The 21,162-nt window shown below is 38.6% G+C and overlaps 1 protein-coding gene across 5 annotated transcripts in view; it reads left to right on the forward strand.

The window, feature by feature from the left end:
* The first annotated feature begins 375 nt into the window (after positions 1-375).
* Positions 376-21,162, forward strand: part of LOC139939402 (tensin-3-like) — a 70,981-nt gene continuing 50,194 nt past the window's right edge. For 4 of the 5 annotated variants that reach the window (XM_071935243.1, XM_071935244.1, XM_071935248.1 and 1 more), the window contains exon 1: positions 376-684. In XM_071935243.1, the coding sequence (XP_071791344.1) occupies positions 541-684 (144 nt within the window). In that variant the 5' untranslated portion in view covers positions 376-540. Of the gene's footprint in view, positions 685-17,057; positions 17,166-21,162 lie in introns of those variants that run through there. The other variant, XM_071935245.1, reaches the window with a different exon arrangement.

The raw sequence follows: 21,162 nt of genomic DNA on the forward strand, positions 1-21,162 counted from the left end.
ACCGCAGTTCATTGTGTGTTTCAAATCACTTTTTTGCATAAAGAAACCCCAGACAACAAAAACATACTTCGCCCATTAAAATTCCCTCCATGTTTTGACTGGGTGACACTTATTGAAACGATTTCTAAAGACTGAAATGAAATTTTGATCCGGGGGAGGCATTCAACAAGTGTTTCCCATTGAAATGCTATTATGCTGTTGTGACCTCCCCATTACGTAAAGACCCCACCCCAGACCAGGGACAATCGATGTGGCGGCCTGGACTTCAAAAGAAGTCCCCCAATTAATTGCTAGAGGGCGCAGGTCAACTTTTTAACTGAACGAGCACGTACGTGTTGTTTGCACACAAACATTTTAACAGAGTGTTTACGCATGCATATTCTGCACATGTGTGCAAAATGTTGTCGTCTTAATTTACAGTTTTCACAATCAGTGGTTATTAAATGCATAACTGTTTGATTGAGTTGGACGATAGAGCTTTTAAAACTGTATTCCTAATGGGTTTTACATAGTAATGGCAGAGGTGACCGGGAAGATACGATGAGTTGGTCGGACGGGCGAGAACTCCGAGAACATCGGCAGTTGGGGAGGAAGCTTGAGTCCCGATGGGGTAGCCCCCAGCTCGGTAGTTACGGCCAGCCAGCCCTCGCTGAGTACGACTCTGACGACAACATTATTGACGTGGTGAGTGAGATAGATACACAAGGTTTATTTATTTACAAGTACTTTGGAGTGTTTATTTCATCTTGCTTTGACGTCTATATTTATGTGGACTGGTGTTAATGGTTACATGATGTTTTGTACACCATTGCAAATGATACCTGTCATGCCCACACCAGTGAAAAAAGAGTTTCATGGTCACTCTCACAATTGAATTATCTGGGCACAATTTTGCAGTAAACAATTTTCTTTTAGAATATTTTTGCTAGGCAAATGAAGCAGGAGACCAGTCTGAAAGCCTACATGTGGTATGGTTTATTAATATTAACTGGTAATGTTAATGTGGAACTCAGGTAAGCAAAAGCCACTTATTGTTTTGTTTTGTTATTGTTCTTTATTATGGAAGAAACAAAAGCATGCATCTATCTGACATGTGTACTTTTGTAAGTTCCATGCAGACTCGAAAGTTGTGACCATGATACAGTTTTTGCAGTTCCTTGTTCTACATAGGCATGGCATAGATACTGGATAAGTTACCTAGAACTAGCTATGAGGTTTGTTCTGCTATCGTCTCTGCGTTAAACTAAGTAAAAGCGAAAGGAACCTCATAGTTATAGGTAGGAGAGGATTGTACAACGTCAACCAAAGAGAAGATGATGAAACAGGCTGTCACTGAAAGCCCTATAATAAATCATTTTGTGTTTGGCTCTAAGGGGCGACAGTGAGAAGTTATCAGGGCATTCTTTTTTCAGGAAATCTGATTTTAAAATGTCAATATCACATAGTTTCAGAACCTTACCCTATCAATTAATAAATTCTGGTGTTTTGTTTGTAACTCAACATCTGCGGCTGAACAAAAATCACATCTAAAAAATCATATTGAAACTTATATTTTAAATTCACCCTATCGAATAAAATTTATGTTTTGCAATGTGTAAATATAAATGCAAAGTTAATTAATTTGTACAATTCATTCAAACAAAATTCTATGAAGTCTGAAAATTATAATAATTAAAAACACGGAAAAATGGAATAACCGCGGAAAGTACACACGACCTAATCAAACATGTGACATTGACTGCACAGGGTTAATTATTTAAGTGGCTTCAACCTGTGGCTTAATAATCTACACACACAGTACAAACTATTTGACGTACAGGGCTACTGCGTAATTGTCAAGTACATAGTTTGTAGTATCACTTGTGTACACAAAGTTGGTCAATGATTAAACACTAGGAAATATAATGGAACTGACGATGCCTGGTTAATCTGTGCATTGTCATTGTTCTAATGCGTACAAATTAACATTCTACAATCACAGTATTCACACAGTGTCAGCTGCTTTTACATTAACCAAATTTCCCAGGAACATCCTGAGAAAAAATCAATAGTGTGAGTGGTGCTTAGGCTGATCATTATGAAAGAACACCAATAATAATAACAATAATAATAATAATTGTGTCTTCTTATAAAGCGCACATGTCCGTCACCCAGTGACGCTCCTGGCGCTGTAACATACAGTATTTCCTGCCAGATGTGGGACTACGTTTGAATTATGAGACCTAATTCTGATAGCACCATGTAATGCTTTACAAGAGTCTGTTGAGATATGATGTATTGGTTGTTAAGTTGTGAGACAAAGTGTTTATTTATAAACAAAATGATATATAGTTCTCCAAAGAGACAGATTAGGGGGGGGGGTTGTTATGACAGCTGTAATATGGATTGAACTGAATGTGCTCATCATGTATGGGATCTCTAGCATGATTAGTACCACGCTTCACTGGGTAATTAAATTATTTCCAATACTATTTGATTACTCAGTCATGACTGGTGGTCTACTGCAATCTGCACTCTTACTGATTGATACACACATTGCCTACTTAGGTCAACGTCTTAAATGACTGTTGATGAAGGCAAATTATAATATGAATAATTTACATCAAATAAATTGCACCAAGTTGATTTGACAGCTGGTCCAAAAATAGAAGGGGAAGCTACTAATCTCCCATTGTTGCATTAAAACCAATTTCTCTGCAGTATTCTCACGTATGCAATAGGACCTGTGTAATATTTCACAATTGAAACGCCATAGGCCAGAGTATGAGTGTGCTGATGATGAGGATTAGAGCATATTGGTTCAAGTATTTAAGAGCAAACTAAACCTGGTTCTATCAGAGCCAACACTGCTTCCAGTTGTAATATAGATTTGATTCCATAGCAAAAAATACATATTGAACTATTCGGTCTGGTTGTGTCCGTGCAACAACGTTGTATCTTAGCACATGATTGATTTGCACTGTCCACTTATTACCAGCTTTGAAACAGCTATGAAATCTTAGCCTTGATGTCCCCTCAGCATTGTTCCAACACGTTATGATTTAGTTTCAACAAATTACTCTTTCCAGGTGTTCAATATGTATGCACAAATGATCCAGGTCATACAACTTAAATATTGTATGAACTACCCATGAAATGAAATTGTACCAAACAAGGAGATGTCCCAGTTTATGGCATTAACATGTAATGTCTGCAATGGGAGCACTCCCCATCCCCTGGACCCCCCCCCTCATCCCCTGGACCCCCCCCCCCCATCCCCTGGAGCCCCCCCCCCCCCCCCAACCCCAACTCAACACAACAGTACATGTATTTGTTTTCGAACACATATTACAATTATGTTTTGAATAGCTCTGTGATCATAGTAACTGCAGTCATAACAAGGAGCAATTTGATAATTTACCTGCAACTGACATTGTTTACTGTGGACACAATCACAAATAGCACTAAACTTGAGCATCATGTATCCTTGGTTAATTTTTAAAAGAAAGTTTTGTTTGCTTGATGCTGCAACACAACAACATGAAGTGGACTTTGTGATGCTCTTGACTATATCACCGTACTTTAGACGTGAAGGCATCATTAAATCCAAAATATGCACATGTTGTATTATCTACGCCAATACTGTAGGCCTATTTGGTTTATGCCATTATGCTGTTGAGGTCATGATAAGGTTATTAATTTATGATTTTTTTTTATTTTGTTGATTTCGACATTAAACAATTATGAACTGGAATTTGATACAGAAACCAATGTGCTCTCGTATGAATTATCTATACAAAAAGTATTGATTATTATGATCAAATTGAATGCGGACTGATTTCTGTTTCTGCCTGAAATATTGTCAAACTCATTAAAAAGTGCCATTTAAAGACCTGGTTGCTATGGATGTTGTAACCCAAATATGCTTAAAGTTCTCTCACAAAGCTAAACTGTTTTGGCTGGTTTTCATTTTCACAACTGAAAGTATTGACAAAGTTTGTAAGCTGCTTTTAAAATCCCTTGTTGGTGTCCTGATTTCAGGGTTGACTGCATGCATAGCAGACTTACTATCCAACAGTTTGATTTGGTTTGGAAGTTTCTTCAGTCATGCACTACAGAGGGCTCACTTTAAACTTCATTGCTTTATTTTGGATGGGTCATTGTGAAAGGTCTTTCGGAGTATTGAATGGCTGGTATGTCTTTTTAGTGTTTGTATGATAACTTAGGGGTTTAAGGTCATAGTGGCTCAGATAACTTAACCCCAGGCATGTTTCAAAGCCGGACAAGTTGTGTGTAATGTGTGGTTATTGGTTGAATATTCTCTTTTGTCACATTTATCTTAGTGAAAAGTGGCCAAGTTCAAACTACAGGCTTTTCTGAGATTAGGTCGCGTGTTCAAATTATAAGATACGGTTAGTATCCTCAAGTTTTGTACTGATTTTCATTTATTGACTTTGTTGGGAGGAGGGGGAAGGTGGGGGGTTGTAGTTTAGGGCTCTGAATGTTTACAACTTGTCATATTAGGTTTCATTTGGAATTGTGTTTCATTTGAAAACCTCATTGTGAGTTACTGTAATGAAAACTCCCATGTTGTCTACAGTTGTTTTTACAATTTTCTCTTTTTGTTTGTTTGCTTGTTCTTGTGATGGGTTTCTTTTAGGGTGATTTACATGTAGTGTACTGTACATGTCAGTGGTATAGTGAATGTTCTCTTTGTATGTAAATATTCACTTTTTGCTTAAAAGTGTTGATGTATTACATATTTTGACATTAATTTGAGATTGAATGTTAAACAGTTTTAATTAATATAGTCGGGCTTAATGTCTTGGTTCTGGATCTTTTTCTTAAACCAAAATAAAAGCATTTGATAGGTTTGATCCGAGTGCACAGTACTGCAACCTGATTTGAAGTCTGAGCGTATTATGGGAGAGACAGTTATTGGGTTTGATTAGCCGTGATGTCTAGCCCCAATCCAAGCAGGGATTCAAGCACGGCTCCAAGCAAGGCTCCAGGCAGGGCTGTGTGTGTATCTTACTCTTAGTCCTATGGGAGATTATAGGCCAAGAAATTATTTAAATTGGCTGAAGACATTTTACGCAGTGTCACTGAAGCGTTCATTCAGCGTGAAGCTACAATATTGCTTTGGATACAGTATGTGCTGTATTCAGTGTTTTGCGGGTATTGTCAATTGGCCCAATATTAATGTATACCATACAGGTGCATGACTCTGAGTCTCCCCAATACAAAAAATGTAGGTACAGAAAAAGAAACCCTGTAGAACATTGAATCATGGTGCTGTGGCGAAATCAGGGGGGGGGGAGATCAGGGCACAGACATCATTACTGTTGAATCCCATTTAAGGGGGAGGGGCAAGGGTTCTGGGGGGGATTCTCGTTAGATCATGGAGGAAGGAATAGATTGAATGTATAGATATACTAGCAAGCAATGACCTGGTATTCATAGATATAAGTTTGTAACATATTGCAGTAGTACATTGTGCATGTACCTCAAAGTACAATCAAGAATTTGTACTTTTGCAGAATGTTTTAAAAATAGACTCCCCTCCCAGATCAACAGAATGTTGTTTTTGCTCTTACAATTGTATTTGTTGTTTGTTTGATTTCATCTACAACCACTATGCAAATCAACAAAGCCAGTGTATACTAATGTGGGAACCGACTGTCCTCAACTGATCCGTGACTTAACTGACGCCAAAACACAGTCGGTACTTTTCGATAAATTTAGCCGCGGCCCTGTCTAAAGGAAAAATGCCATTGTTTGTATCGACGTTCATTTAACACGGACACTTGTATCATACTGTGCGTCTTAATAGGCTTTGCCACTTACAGTACAATAGCTGTCATTCAACTGGACTGTTTAACATGTGAATGGGGTAATCGTTCAGCTAACTGGTCCATAATGCCGCAGGATAAACTATGCTCTTTTTCATCCAGTTGACAATACAATTTGATGTTAGTGGGTTGAAACCAACTTGAGCATTGGACACAGGAGGGCTTGTGCAAGCTCCGCAGTGTTGCGTTACAAGTACCGATTCACCTTTTGAGTTTGGGTAGTGGTGTGAACAGGAAATATATAACATTGGATTGGCGCAGCAGGCCAACATTTATTTAGACGCCAAACCACAACCACCAGAGTTACACGCATTGCTATGTCAGTCACCTCAATGTGGATGAGTTTGCTCATTTTATTTTCCCGGGAGTATCAGGGCATCTTCTTGAGAAAATGCCAGAGGCGTGAGGAGGCTTTCTAAGAGGGATTATCTTGGGACTCTACTCTTAATTACCTCTAGAGAGAGAGGAGGTCTATGGTTGCTGGACGTTAGGATCTTGAACATCAAGCTGTAACGTTTTGTGGATGATTATCTTTTGCCCTCCTTGAGCTAATTCGTGGTCCCTAGCAACCATTGAGATCAAGAAGATTGATTCTACTTAAATCCATCTCATCAAAGTGCCATCCAAAACTTTGAAATGTGTAAGCTGCATTCACGTTTACTTTATTGCCACCTTGCTCCCCATATGCAACTGAGTTTGGAGATTAATTTCAAGAGTAGTTGTGAAGCTGCTCAGAAATGTAAATACTAAAAGTTGGTCAAGCCAATATTTGTTTACTGCATGAATGCATTCATCTGTACACTCAAGAGCCAGTCCTCCACCAATCCCACGATAGGTTGTCAATTTCACACTGAAAAGCCATACCAGCAAGTATTTCTTCTTGGAAAGAGCACCCAAAATAACTTCCTGGAGCAAAGAACTTTTTCACAGAACCAAGACGCAGACCAAGCACTGATTGCTAACAGAACAATGATTCCAAATCATGGTTTTCTATGCAAACACTCTACCATCGCCAGAAATCTCACATAACAAGGTGTACTTTGTGGATATAAAGTAACTTCTCAAAACTTTAAAGGTGCCATCTATATATTCTTCTTCAAAAGAAAAGTTTGAAACTGGCAATGAGTTCTTATAAGTATTTCCTGATGGACAGTGATGATAGGGAAGGCATCCATGATCCTCGTACTGGAATTACTCATGTTCTGCCTGAGGATTTAGACCAGCTGTTCGAGCTCCAGCCTCGAGTCTGGAAAGATGGGATCAGGACCAACCAACTGGAGGTAAATCAGATATTTCAGTTTGTTATTTCTTGAAAGCAATTATGGATACTCTTGGCGATTTACTTTTTGTTGGTCTCTACGGACTTACTTTATCTACATTTCAATCTGGGCATTATTTGTAAAGAAAATATTTCTGCTTGCCTCAAATTGCAAAAATGTGTTTCCTGAAGACCACAAGACATGGGCCCATTTCATGGCACTGCTTTGCACAGACTTCTAGGCTTATGGGACTGGCAGGGCGTAAGCACAGAATTCCATGAAAGACAAACTATGAAATTGGGCACTGTGGCTTGGGAACTGTTACAGCAGCATTTCTTCATCGTATTTGTTTCAAACCTTTTGAAGAAGGCTTGAACTTGGAAACCTGTGAATTTGAGTGCTGACCTGATTGCCCAACGCCCAGGCTGATCTTAACCCCTTGTAGGAGGTACCCTGTACCCTACTAAGGAGAAACGGCCTTGCCCTTACAACGGTACAAGAGCGAATGAGTTTCAGGCCTGTCTTAAGTGTAAACGTCTTAACACTCATGACCATAAAATAATGTGAATGTATCAGTCCATTCAAAAAACACTCAACTGACAATAATATGGCACAGGAAAACAAATCATATTCCTTGATTTATTGTCAACCCCAGGTCAGCAGACTCTCATGATTTATAAGTGTTTCTGACATGATGAATGCAAGATGTGCGAATCAGATCAAAAATACATTCATATTTATGGATAACTAATACTGATTCTCAGGGGAAGGAAAGTGCAACTCAACCCAATTTCAATCTGTAGGCACCCGCAGGTTTATCCGAGTGGGAATTGCTAATCAGCTAGAGTACCAGTAACACTATGATAAATATTTGTAGATGATCATTTTTTTATGGGTTGTTATTAGTAGTTAACTAGTATCCGCCTCAATTCTTCCATATTGTTCATCGTGTTTGTTTGTATGATTTGATGGATTTTATACGAGTAGAGGTGCCTTGTTCGGCTGATACATGTATCTTATTTCAAGCAATGTACATATAGGCGTCTTGGTGTCCGTTGTACAAAATGTGTTTGCGCTGGTCATTTTTTACCCTACACTCAATCCGTTACGTGAAAAACGTTGTAAGTAGCAATTTGTTTACCTCTAAATTTGTTGATTTACTAAGAATGTTAGCACCATGATGCCTAAATATTGTGGGTATTGAGTTTACCACAGATGTAAGGGCATTATTGACTTTTCTTAAAGAGATTGATTTGGCTATCTTTAGGTGATACAACAAAACTGCAAATGACTAACATAAATGACATCAGAAACTTATTTCAGTCTGGCAACGTTTTCTCATCAGCTTTAAAGTCTGACTTTCCCACGAAATCAAAACCTCGTGTATTCAGGCACTCCTCGTAAATAAATTATGACAGGCAGTTACTATTGTCAGCTTCCACAATAACATGTATTTATTTTGTCATGGTATGTCAATGTCAGAAGTACACTTGCATGAAAAAAAAGAGAATAACAATATTAAAGAAGAAAGGAGTTTCCCACTGGTTTGTAACCTTCAATGTGTGCGTTGTCCTTCACTGTATTTATTCTAATCCAGTTTTGTCACCTTCATAAAAGAAGCAGAGACAAATTATTATTTTGATTAAATGATGGAAGGAATGCCTGTGGCTTGTGGTTGATGTAATGGTTTGAAGGAGAAACCATGGCCATTGATTATCATTCTCTGATAGTCATTGACAATAATGTGTAGCAATTAAAGTAAAGGTTTAGTATCGGTACTGTTGGCAAGACTGTAGCAAGCACACCTCCACCAAGCAAGCTTCAGAATGTTTCTGTTGATGTATTGGTAGGCCTATAGAGAAGCTAGACAAACTGGCCACACAGCAACTTGGACACCAATGTGTGGTTTCCTTTTGTGAATTAGGTCCCTAAATAAAAGCTCTGACCAAACTTTAAATCTGGCTTTGAAAAGAGGACATTCTAAGTTTTCAATATTTTATGCTAACATGGATTTCTCTATCAAATGTTTAAGTAAAAACCTCTGTTTGCATTATTTTCAGGACACTATTTTCTCTCAATAAAACTCATTCTCTTGGTCAGTTAGTTCCTATGCTATGTGGTTGTATATATCAGAATTGAGTCGTCATTTCCTGAACTTGATTAGAATTTTAATAAAGAGAATTTGCTGATCTGAAGTTGGTAATGGAGAAAGAGCAGTTGAATAAACATTCTTTGGTTCATCGTACAATAATCACCTTGGACGATATGTTCTTTCCTGTAAGCTGGTTGATCCACTTACAGGTAGTGTAAGTAATGTTTGTTGATATTGGCAATCATACACTGGTCTTATGGATGGGTTTTTCAGTATTCATGTACAATGTATACAAGTTGTACAGTGGATGTGCTCTGTGGAAACTTCATTTTGGCAGGTCTTAATGTGATTGTAAGCCTCCATGCTCTTAGAAGTGGAAAAAAGATAACAATAACGGCACAAAGAGAATGCATTCTATTGGTTGAAATGCTCCATGCAGATACGCACACGTTCATTCAACCAATAGAATACATTCTCTTTGCGTTGTGATTGTTATCATTTCCGTTGATCGCTGCAGTATAACTTGGCCTTTACACTGACGTAACAAGTCTGCCATTTAGGCAATCAAACTGCAATTGAATGGTACACATCCATGTGCGCGTCTCCTTAGTTGCGTGTTGCATTGAAACACACACAGAATCTGTCCATGACTTCTAAAAGAGTAAAATCAAGAACCATAGCAGCAGTTTTTCATTCAGATTCCCGTCAGAGGAAGCGCCTTTTACCCTCTACCTATTTTAATTTTCTTGGTACCCATTGAATATTTCCACCAGAGGTGTTCATTTCCATCCAGGCGGTACTCTTTACTAAAGAATTAGATTCTTGCCTTTCTACGATTGATTATTTGACTGAATAAAGCCTTTCTTTTCTTTAATGAAAACGGGATTCTCGTAATTGCCGATTGTATATTTTCAGTTTGGTGAGAGATAATGATAATGAAGATAATGGAGTAAATCAATTCCAAACTCTGAAATCATTTTGATCATCAGTTACTTGCAAAACAATGAAGGGAAACAAAGCCTGTTGTGATGGAACGTGTGTAATTTTCAGAAAAAAAATATTTTAATCAGTAGGTCTATTATATTAATCGGGTTTATTAATACACATCTGAGTTTATCTTTGATGTTTGATTTGATCCTTGATGACAAGATATGACAGCTGTGACGCACTATGCCTTCCATGGTGTTGATATATGATCCCTACGGACTTATTGCCCGTAATTTCAAATATTTGAGGTCCTGTCAGCCGTGGCAGAGATCACATTCATAGAGTCCCATTCTTGGCATTTGGAAAATGCAATCGTGTTCACCGTGTTCTTGTCAGTGGATACTTCGTTTAGCCTAAATTAATGATATGTCAATGCTTGAATCTATTTGTAAGCATCCTTCCCAGGTACACATTGTGGGAGCTACATTAATCAAGTCAGGGTTTTATCCAGGGTGAAGAAAGAAGGTGGGCGACATCCACAAGACACTGAGGCACACCCCACTCTCACTGAGACATTCCCCTTTCTCACAGAGATACTCTCCTATCTCAGTGACACACACCCCTGAGACACACGGTCTTTTCTCACTGAGACACAACCCTCTCACTGGAAAACGCACACTCTTTCTTAGCGAGACACACCCCTTTTTCACTGAGACACACCTCTCTGTCACTGAGACACCCTCTTCTACTGAGACACACACACTCTTCCCTCACTGAGATACGCCCCTTTCTCACTGACATACGCCCCTTTCTCACTGACACACGCCTCTCTCTCACTGAGACACACCTTCTTATCTCACTGAGACACACCATCTTTCACTGAGACACACCCCTCTCTCACTGAGACACCCCTCTCACTGAAAAACACACACTCTTCTTTCAGCGAGACGCTCCCCTTTCTCACAGAGACACCCTCTTCTCTCACTGAGACACACACTTCCCTCACTGAGATACGCCCCTTTCTCACTGAGACATGCCCTTTCTCACTGAGACACACCCTCTTTCACTGAGACACACCCTCCCCACCGAGACACGCCCTTCTCTCTGAGACACACCCCTTGTCTCTTCACCTATAGAAGAGCGCTATGAGTTATTGCTGAACATCTTAGTAATCAACTATTTCAAGGGTCATGTCTTTAATCAGTCTTGAGGACCAGGGACCATAAACCCTTGAGATACCAAAGTTGCTGTACTTTGCAATGAGTATAATTTATACAGCCCAAATATACAATGTACATGCCGAACTATCCATTGAGTTTTCAGATTTAGTGATTGATTTTTTGTCAATGCGCACAAAGTACGCACAAAGTAGTTTTTCCTCTGGGGAGAGATTTAAAGGAAAACCAATTAATTGTCTGAAATCTACTAACAGCTTAATGCTCTGACTGCAGGCACTTGTTCAGAGTGCATAAAGTGCCGTGTGTACTATGTACTGTATATTATTGTAAAGTGCGTATCTGATCAATTCGAGAAAGTAAAGCTCGGAAAAAATTTCAGTAACTTGACATTATGAGCAGAACAGAAGAATTTCAGTGAACTTAGTGCAGTGTCAAAATATAACTGAAACATTCTTTCTTGTATATTGTTCCCTAAGTATTTAATGTACAATCAAGCTTTGAACTTTTGGCTAGTTCATGGTTAAGTCTGTGAAGAAGTCACATTTGTCAGTGAAGGGTGAGATTGTTATCCATTGAATTGTTGAGCATGACTAGAGTCTTAAGCAGAGAACCTTGTAAACCCTAACAAGGTGCTAAAGAAATGGTTAGAAATTGGTAAGAAATTGATTATACGTTTCTGAGAAATCCTTTTAGGCTCAATTTGAACTGAAAGAACATCATTAAACTAAGACTTCATCTGCCAAGTTGATCTTTGTGCAAGGGAGTTCTAGAACTAGAAAAAGTTTGTATGGGAAAGTTTTCAATGCTTTTTCTTTCAGTAAAACATCTTTCAGTGGAAAGTTTGTCGACAAATTCAAGGATACAAAGACCTTTTTATAAAAGAAAGTTGAATTACTAGCGTCCGCCTGAAATTGGTACATTTCTGGGAAATATTATTGTTAATTTTTTTGTAAGCACCCATTGCTTTGTCTTTTTCGCTCATATCAAAACTAAGTACGTACGTTGTCAGTTGCCTCAAGTCAACTGTAGCTGATATAAAAACGTTTTCAAATAATCTTTTGAGTTTGACGGAAACTGATGAGAAAAATTCATCAAAGTTTGTGGCGAACATGTCGGAGCCCTTGGCATTTGCGTTTGAATATACTGCAAGCTTTGAATTGATGCTGAGCGGTGGTTGTTGAAAGGAAACCTAGGGGCTTGAGTCTTTGTGAATGGATTGTTAAAGTGGGTCTGATGATGACATTGGATCAAATCACCACTCTTGTTCAGCCCCTTGGGGTGGTTCTATTCAATTGAATGGTGAAGCGGGAAAAGAAATCAATTGTGCAGAGGCACACAATACTGCGCATGAAATGGTTGTGAGTTTGTGATGATTGTACTTAGGCTGAGAATATAGCCTGCTTAAGTTGCAAGTGTTGATATTCTATAGTCAAGCAAACTACAAAACACTTTTTCATTTTGTTTCCTTGTTTTTTTTTGTAACAACGCTAAAGTGCACTGGGAAGGATGTTAACATTTAGATCACACAAAAAAAACTTTCCCCCTTTCAGGTAACTGATAATGTATTTTAAAGGGAGGCTATATTGTAGGTTACTTTATCTTAATGCAGTTGGCAGTAACTTCAGTTACTAAATCATTGAAAACTCATGCAGCTCAAAGTGAAAGGTACCAATAATTATTGAATCACTGAGGAACTTACTTGGCTAATGTTGATATTTCATACTTACTGAATCACTAAGAACTACTTAAACTAATATCTGGTAGCTAATAGTTACTGCATCTCTAAGAACTCATTTAGCTACAATAGGCTACCAATAAACTTTGTTGAATAACTGCTTTGCGAATTGGTAAAACTAAATCACAAAGTACTGAGAAATAGTTGAAACATGCCTTCATGAAGCAAAAGTCCTGATTACTTTGTTTAGTTACTGACGTCACTGGGAACTCATTTATTACTGAGGCCTGAACCAGGACAACCTTAGCCTCTACATCTTAAATATTCCAGTTCATCATTTCCTGAAATCCTAGATCTTTATACCTGTGCCCCAATCTACCCATATGTAGGGATAGTTAGCCCTACCCTTGAATATTACAATTGGTTGGAGACTGGGAACCAGTCGGAAACCATGTAGCTGCGATGTAAGAAAGCTGGTTGTCAACACTGATTAGTGCAGGGTTGCTGATAGAGGCTGGCATAACTGCTTGCCATCTGTATATATACCTCAGCTAGTCTTGCACTGGCATTATGTATTTACAAGTGAAGATTATTGCTATCCTATATCTTGTACTTGGACGTATCTCACATTTATAAATGTTTGAATATGACTTGGACTGAAATCAAACGGGGAAGATTGACTCTTTACGGCAGGGACTGTAGGTTTTTCCCCTCTAAAAAGTGAGACCGAATTAATTGGCTTGAGGTTGAAAATGATGCTTAAAGGCATTCAGCTCTGCATGTGTGTGTGATGTATTCATTTGGTCTTAAGATGCTTGGAGCACATGTTAACACTCAGCGTATAAATAACCTTCAAGAATTCTATATCGGGTAGATTTAATTAGTTGGAATCGACGGTGTAACCTTAGCGAGGGCCGTGGGTTGATTAGTTTTCTCTTGTTCTATTTGCCTTTGGGGGAAAATAATTCTGTACACTTTGACAGCTTGATTATTATTGTGAAAGTCTTTCCAGTAATATGTTACTGTTGTTATTTGTAGGGCTTTGCAATCAAACATTCTTTCCTGCTTAGTGTTTTCCCCCAAAGATTTTCAAGTTTGGTGCAAGAATTTGTGGTACTGGCAAACCCATACCTACAATTTTGTGGGGTCAATTTTTTTTTATAAAATGTAAGTGAATGTTTATGGTTCCAACTCGAGTTCTATGTTCAAGATTCCAAATGGATGTTTGCTTCTGGATATGTGCAGGATGTTTCCACGTCAGTTGATCACCACAAAATGGCTTAGAAATAGTAAGTTAACAAGCTTTAATGGACTATTTAATATTATGACTAAATGATATAGGCACCTCCCTCCCGAAAAAACAAATAATAAATTAATAAATAGTAGCATTATGGGAATGAAGCTTACAAATTACAAGTCCATTTATCTAACATTGAATGTAACAAGATTTTATTCCATGTTGGCCCAAGGTCTGACCATGTTGTACAATTGACACAGTTTGTTAAGGAGTTAAGAGCCTACGTACATGTATACAAATGTAGAGTAACAATTCACCTGCAATACAGCCAAGGTCCAAAGTAGTCATAGAATTACACCTTACTCACAGGACAGTGGGTACTCTCACTAAGCAGTGTTTACACTTGGTCAATCCCACTACATCAGACCTGACATGTGCCAGAATTGGTTAACACCTGGATGATTTGGAAAACAAAAGTACTGAAACCACCCCCCCCCCCCCCAAGACTTGCGCCTTTTGGAGGGAGCTGAAAATCTCTCTGAAGCAGAATGTTAAGTTGGACATTGTGAGTGGAGGCCTGAGTTATTGGGCTGGTGATTTGGCCAAGAGGAAAGTAATGCATTGGGCATGAGATGGTATGCCGTGTAGCCCTGCCTCCTGTCAATCAGGATGATCATTTGTCAGTGTGTTCTCTTTGCCTTGGAAACCCATTATAGCAGTTATCTGTATCTGTAAGTATGTGCTTCCCAGGCTTTCATCAATATCATGTGTTGAAGGATGCTCGCCATTCAAAGCTTTAAGTCTCCTGTCTGTCAATTTATCTCCTGAGACTGCATTCTGCAAGTATCCAAACTGGTGTCTACTAGTGCTACTTTGGAGTAGTAGAACTCAACATGAACAACAACAAGCAAGGATAGCTTCACTTCTATACTATGTTACTGCAACAGGACCTCTTCTTACAAGGCCAGTTTGTTGATACTGTTTCACATGAACTAATTGCCAGCTTGATTATAAACTTAAGAATGAACAGTGAAGGCCGCTTGTGTGATTGACAACTTTCATTTACATTCACTAGGTCCCTGCTTGCTCTGTTTGCACATTCAGCTCTTCGAGGAACGAATTAATCAAGAATGGATACCTGAAGATCAATGGATGACTTAATATCACATCGCTGTGTTAGGCATACGTTGTTTGAAGTTGGATTTGAAACTTAGGTACAAGGCAGACTGAGTGTGTTTCCATTGCCTTCGTGTTTATCAGATCGTCGCCTGCTTGATGAAGTTTTTCTAATTGAATGGAGTTCCAAATGTACAGATTATTGAAAAAGGCTTCATCTGAACTCGTGATCATATTTTGGGGACAGTGAAGAATTGAGCAGACCCGTGGTTGATTGACAAGTTGCAACTTTCTAACTCTTTAGTTCAGGCATGGTGAATAATTGCCACAGCGGTCATAAACCAGCTTCTTGCTGGCTCTCTAATCATAGCTTTAATTAAGTCCAATCAATGAACTTATTATACAAATTGTTTTGAATGACATTAATGGAGGAGTCTCAACTGGAGTAGTTACATGTGCTTATTTCATGGAGGAGCAAATACTTATGCCATTGAGCTGATCTAACCTTACTATTTTGCAAGTTACGCATTTTCCTTAGCATTTCTTTGGAGGACTGTTGTGTGCACCCAGTTTCATCTGCGGGATATAGCCTGTGTAAGTGCAAACTTCAGACTGGTTTTCTGTACAACACAAGTACTATGAAGCTTATTTGAGTGAACTGTAGTTTGCTGAAACTCACCTAAAAGCTTTCAAAATGCTAATAGTATATAACCTTGTTTGTGAATTCCATCATTTGTAAACAGTGCCTTACTGACAGGCATGCACAACAATATAGAAACCACTTGACCAATATTCCAGCCAGCTAAAGTACATTTTAATCCCTGATATTGACCTTCAGCGCTGATTGCCATCTATATATTATCAACCCTCACCCATTAAAAAGGAGAAGATAAAAAGCCTCTCTGCCCAGAGCAGCAACACACACCCGCTGGTCAGCACAGCTGTGACATGTTCCTAATATTGGATTTGACAAATGCAGAAAAATATCTTGGATAACTTCTTGGAGTATATCACTCTGTGTGGTGTGATCGCAACGGAAGGGTCGGCAGAAGTGTTGCTGTAGGAGTAGGGCAAAGCTTTATTGCAGCCCTGAGAATTAAATATTCCGTCACCGGTCAAAGAAGAACGCAGTGGAGATTTTGATTCTGCCTTTACAATTAAGCAGTTTTCATTTATTTATTTTCATTTTGATGAAGAACTGACCTGCATTGATGAGAGTTAATTGAGTTGATTTATGACCTTCACCCTGGGCAGACAGTACTAATCAATTGATATTGAATTTGGAACCATTGATCACAGACCACTTTCACGTGGTGGATGGAAGGATCCTACAGCTAGATGATCGACCAGTACAACCTCATGGACATATTGAAGCAACTAGTCCACATCTTACAGTAAACTTCATGAGAGCAGTTATGCAAATTAATACTTTGTAAAAACTCTACTTCAGAGAAGCAGCATCATCAAAGAAGTTTAGCGACTAGAGTCCCAACTCTTTCTGTATTTTATGGAGAATCGATGAACATTTGTTATGATGGATTTATTGCTCCTGGCCCATAAATAGGCCATCCCCTCTCTCTGGAGCCCAAGAGAGCAGATCAGGTTTCTTGAAAAAATGTCCTTTGTGGACTAGCACCTTGGATGGTACACCCACCACCACTGTTGAATGGGTGCATGCTGCATACACCACGCTGTACACAAGGCTCTGTGGTTCTAGTGAGCAGTGGAATGGAGAGGTGGTAGTCAGAGCCGCAGCTTAGCGGGGATTGGATACACTAGATTACTAGTGCTACTTCTTCAAGGGAGTTTCTATTGTGTGAGAGATGGGAAAATGCCTCAGCACTCTAAAGGTACGTAGCATGTATTTATACATAGATGTAAGTGGATAATCGGATTGCTGTGAACAACCCATGGAGTTTAGAAACACTTGTTTCATTCAGTTGGGTTTTATGTAGTGGAGGAAGGGGTAGCAATAGTAACTATATGCAATCTGTGTTGATATACAGCCATGCTTGGTAATCTGTACTGTGGATAGAGAACTGTAGATTATTCCCACATGTGGTGAGTAAGTGTAGTTTGTAATGAGACACTCTAGCGTGTCATCAAATCTAAAATACACAGTTTGTAGTCTTTTCCATCAGCGTTTACCTTTATGGGTACTTGATGTTACCTCAAACCTTAATCGAAATCATGCAGACTGCATTTGTACACTTCGTGTTCATGTCTTCCAAATGTTAGCTTACATTAAAGGCAGTGGACACTTTTGGTAATTATTCAAAACAATTATTAGCATAAAACCTTACTTGGTAATGAGTAATGGAGAGCTGTTGGTATTATAAAACATTGTGAGAAACGGCTCCCTCTGAAGTAACATAGATTTCGAGGAAGAAGTAATTTTCCACGAATTTGATTTCGAGACCTCAGATTTAGAATTTGAGGTCTCGAAATCAAGTATCTGAAAGCACACAACATCGTGTGACAAGGGTGTTTTTTCTTTCACTATTCTCGCAACTTTGATGACCAATTGAGCTCAAATTTTCACAGGCTTTTTATTTTATGCATATATTGAGATACACCTAGTCAGAAGACTGGTCTTTGACAATTACCAATAAAGTCCAGTGTCTTTAAAACTTGGGAAACTGCAATGGACTTGAAATATTACACTACCCTGTTGGATAATTATGAATTATACACTTAGCAACTTACATCAGCATGTCCCAAGCTCTCGAGGTGTTTTCCATGGGTAATTTACCAGACACTTTTCCACATTGTTTCTTTGTGTTGTTCTCCTTCTTGCAAACCTCTACACATGCTTCTTAATACAAATCTCTCATTTTACATTTAAACAATAAATAGCTAAAGTCCTCCAAAATGACGATGAACCTGGTCTAAGTTTCATCATACATGTAGGTCTTCTTCATACCTCCCTTCACAATCACCACTTTCTGATCTAATCATTGATGAATAATGAAAGTAGGGGGGGGGGGTAGTTCTAGTAGTAGTTGGGGCGGCAAGTTCATAAACATCTAGGAATTTGATCCAATCTTAATGAAATCTTCAGCCTAGATACATCGCACTGAGACCATGCTGGGCTCTATAAATAACAGTGCATCCAGTTTGACCTATAAAAATAATATCTCATTTTAGTTACAACACTGTGTGATTTTAGCTTCTGGTCTGTACATTACACATTATTGTGCGACAGTGTAGGGGCCTTAACATATAATAGGCTAATGTACATCTGTTAAAGTTTGTTCAGGTGCAGAGTTGATTTTTTTTATTGTAAAATTATTTAAGCTTTAATTTGGTTTGAGTAATCCTGTGAAATATATTTTTGGAAAGACAGAAAACATCAGTAAATCAACAGTACTTTGTTAAATGACTTGGGATCGTCAAACATGTCTGCAGCTAAAACGCATCACTTTCTACATTATTATTTTAGTATGAAACAAATCGTCATCCAATGCCTTGGTGATGGAATGATATAAGTGTGTTAGATATATTTGGTGTAGAGTTGCTTTTTCTTGGTGTGGTTTTATTCTCAATGACCTTAAACTCAGTAGGGGGTGGGTCACTTTCCCCATTTATTGGCAATAAACACATTCTTCACATTGACCAGTCCAATGGTACAGTGTAAACAACGTACCGTCTTGATGTATACAGAGAGAGATCCTAAAGCCCCTTTCACATGAGAGAAATTTAGCAAGGGTTCCTTGCTAAAGTGTAGCATGGTTGTAAAATTTTACAATATGCACCTCGTGTGAAAGGACAACACTTTTTTTCTACTGCCCAAGTTCTCTTGTAAAATCTTGTCTACATTGCTACAGTTTACAACCATGCTAAAAGTAAGCAAGGGACCCGTGCTAAATTGCTCTCATGTGAAAGGGGCTAAAAAGGTAAACTGGTACTGGTGTAGAATCACTCTTTCATTCAGTGACTTTCCAATGGGACCAGTTAGCGTCTTGTCTCACTATTTCACCTCTTTCCCTCCTCCATATTTCATATTTCAACACTGAATTAGCCAGCAGAACTACAGAGAATATTGACTGTCTTTCACTGTTTTAACTAGTATTTGGCCAGGGTAGCACTGTTGAGAAAACTTGTCTTTTTAACCATGTTGGAGTGAATACTTTAAATAGGCTCTTTAAGATATTTCAAATAAATGCTGCACGGTAGTACAGAGGATCTTTTACAAATTAATTGTCTACTTTGGATAGAGTGAGAAGACTCGCATGACACATTGAAAATGAATGTAGTCCATTTATGGGCACTTCTGAAAAATAGTAATTTGTATTCATTATGAAAATTGTTAATGGCCGGAAAAAGATAGACATAAGTTGATTTGCAGAGGCATGGCACCGGTGGACATGGCTAGAAATTCCATTACAGTAAAAGTAATTAGATGAGTCAGTTGAAATCTCCATTTTAGGCAATACAGTCTGATTTTGTGTATAAGTTGCTCATGATATATGCCTCAAACTACCCCTCAAACTGATTTCACAGCTGCCCTTATAAAAATATTAGCAAATTTCAAATCCTGAGGGCAAAATACATCATTAGGCTAGGTTTTTTTCTTGACTGCACTTCTTTCTTTGTTAGAGGGGTGGGGAATTCAACTGTTGACTGGAGGGGTTTGTGATTTGCACTGATTTTTTAGGATTAGCCGTAAAGAAGTGTTTAAAAGTTTGAAAATGTTTGAGTATTGCCATTAACAGAGGTGCATTGTATTGTATCCGAACGAAAGTATTACCCCCAAGCTTATAATACAGTGACTATTGTTGGCCAAAATGATTGTGTAATTCTTACTATTCAATATCAAACCAATCCATACTGTGCATTTTCACAGGATGTTTGAACTACGCTTTGTGCTTGTTCTCACCCATACAATCTCCAAGAAACGGAACAAAACAGCATTTGCCACATTACCTTTGGAACTCCTTGGGTAGTGCTTGTTTCCCTCCATTCTTCAAAAATAGAGACAAGTCTTGTAAACACGTTTTTCCAGCACTAAAGTACGTGCATTGATGCCAGAACCTTCATTTTTAACAATATTCCATTCATATAAATGTAAGACAGTGAAGCATGCTTCCATGACCTACATTACTTAGAGTACTATATCTATCTGACAGGGTTTTTATTTGTTTTGCTGGTGTGGCCATTTATTATAGCTGTGATGGCAGGTTCGTGGGTCTTTGCTACATCTCTTGACCTATGGTTTGTAGGTCAACAAGGTGTTGTGTGTACTTTTACCATAGCTGTCAAAGTGTCAACACTTTGTGGTGTAGGCCTATGGTATGGGTTTACTTATTGCCCAAGTCCAGACCACTACTTTAGGAATCACACCACTCTGGGAAATCATCCTTCCTCCATCGGTAATTAAACTTGAAGAATGTAGGCCTACATGTAACCTCTCACTGAACAGGCTCTTTGTCTTAGTGTCGGGGCGTTAGTTGACCCTGCTGTACTGGTCTTCACCATATTGCCTCTTATTTTAGCCAGTAGGCCTATAATGTTCCAGTGGCAGTAACCTTTTTCTCAAGGAAAGTGGCCCTATCAGTTTAAAATCATCATACTGCATTGCCACTTACTCAGTCAGTCAACCCCTTACACATCTGAATAACCCAATCCTTTCATGTTCATCCATCTTTGCTAAACCAAGTTGAGCATCTCCACTATTTATCCCCCCCTCCTCCACTCCCATATATTTTTAAAAGAAAAGAGAGACAGAGAGAAATAAGAAGATACGTAGCCTGCTCTAGCCACAATCGTGAAAACCCAAACTGGATCTGTTCTCCAATGCAGAGTAACCAGGCTAGGGTAGCACTTGAAATGAACATGCAGAAATTC

Source organism: Asterias amurensis, chromosome 7 (genome assembly GCF_032118995.1).
Source record: "Asterias amurensis chromosome 7, ASM3211899v1".
Lineage (NCBI taxonomy): Eukaryota > Metazoa > Echinodermata > Asteroidea > Forcipulatida > Asteriidae > Asterias > Asterias amurensis.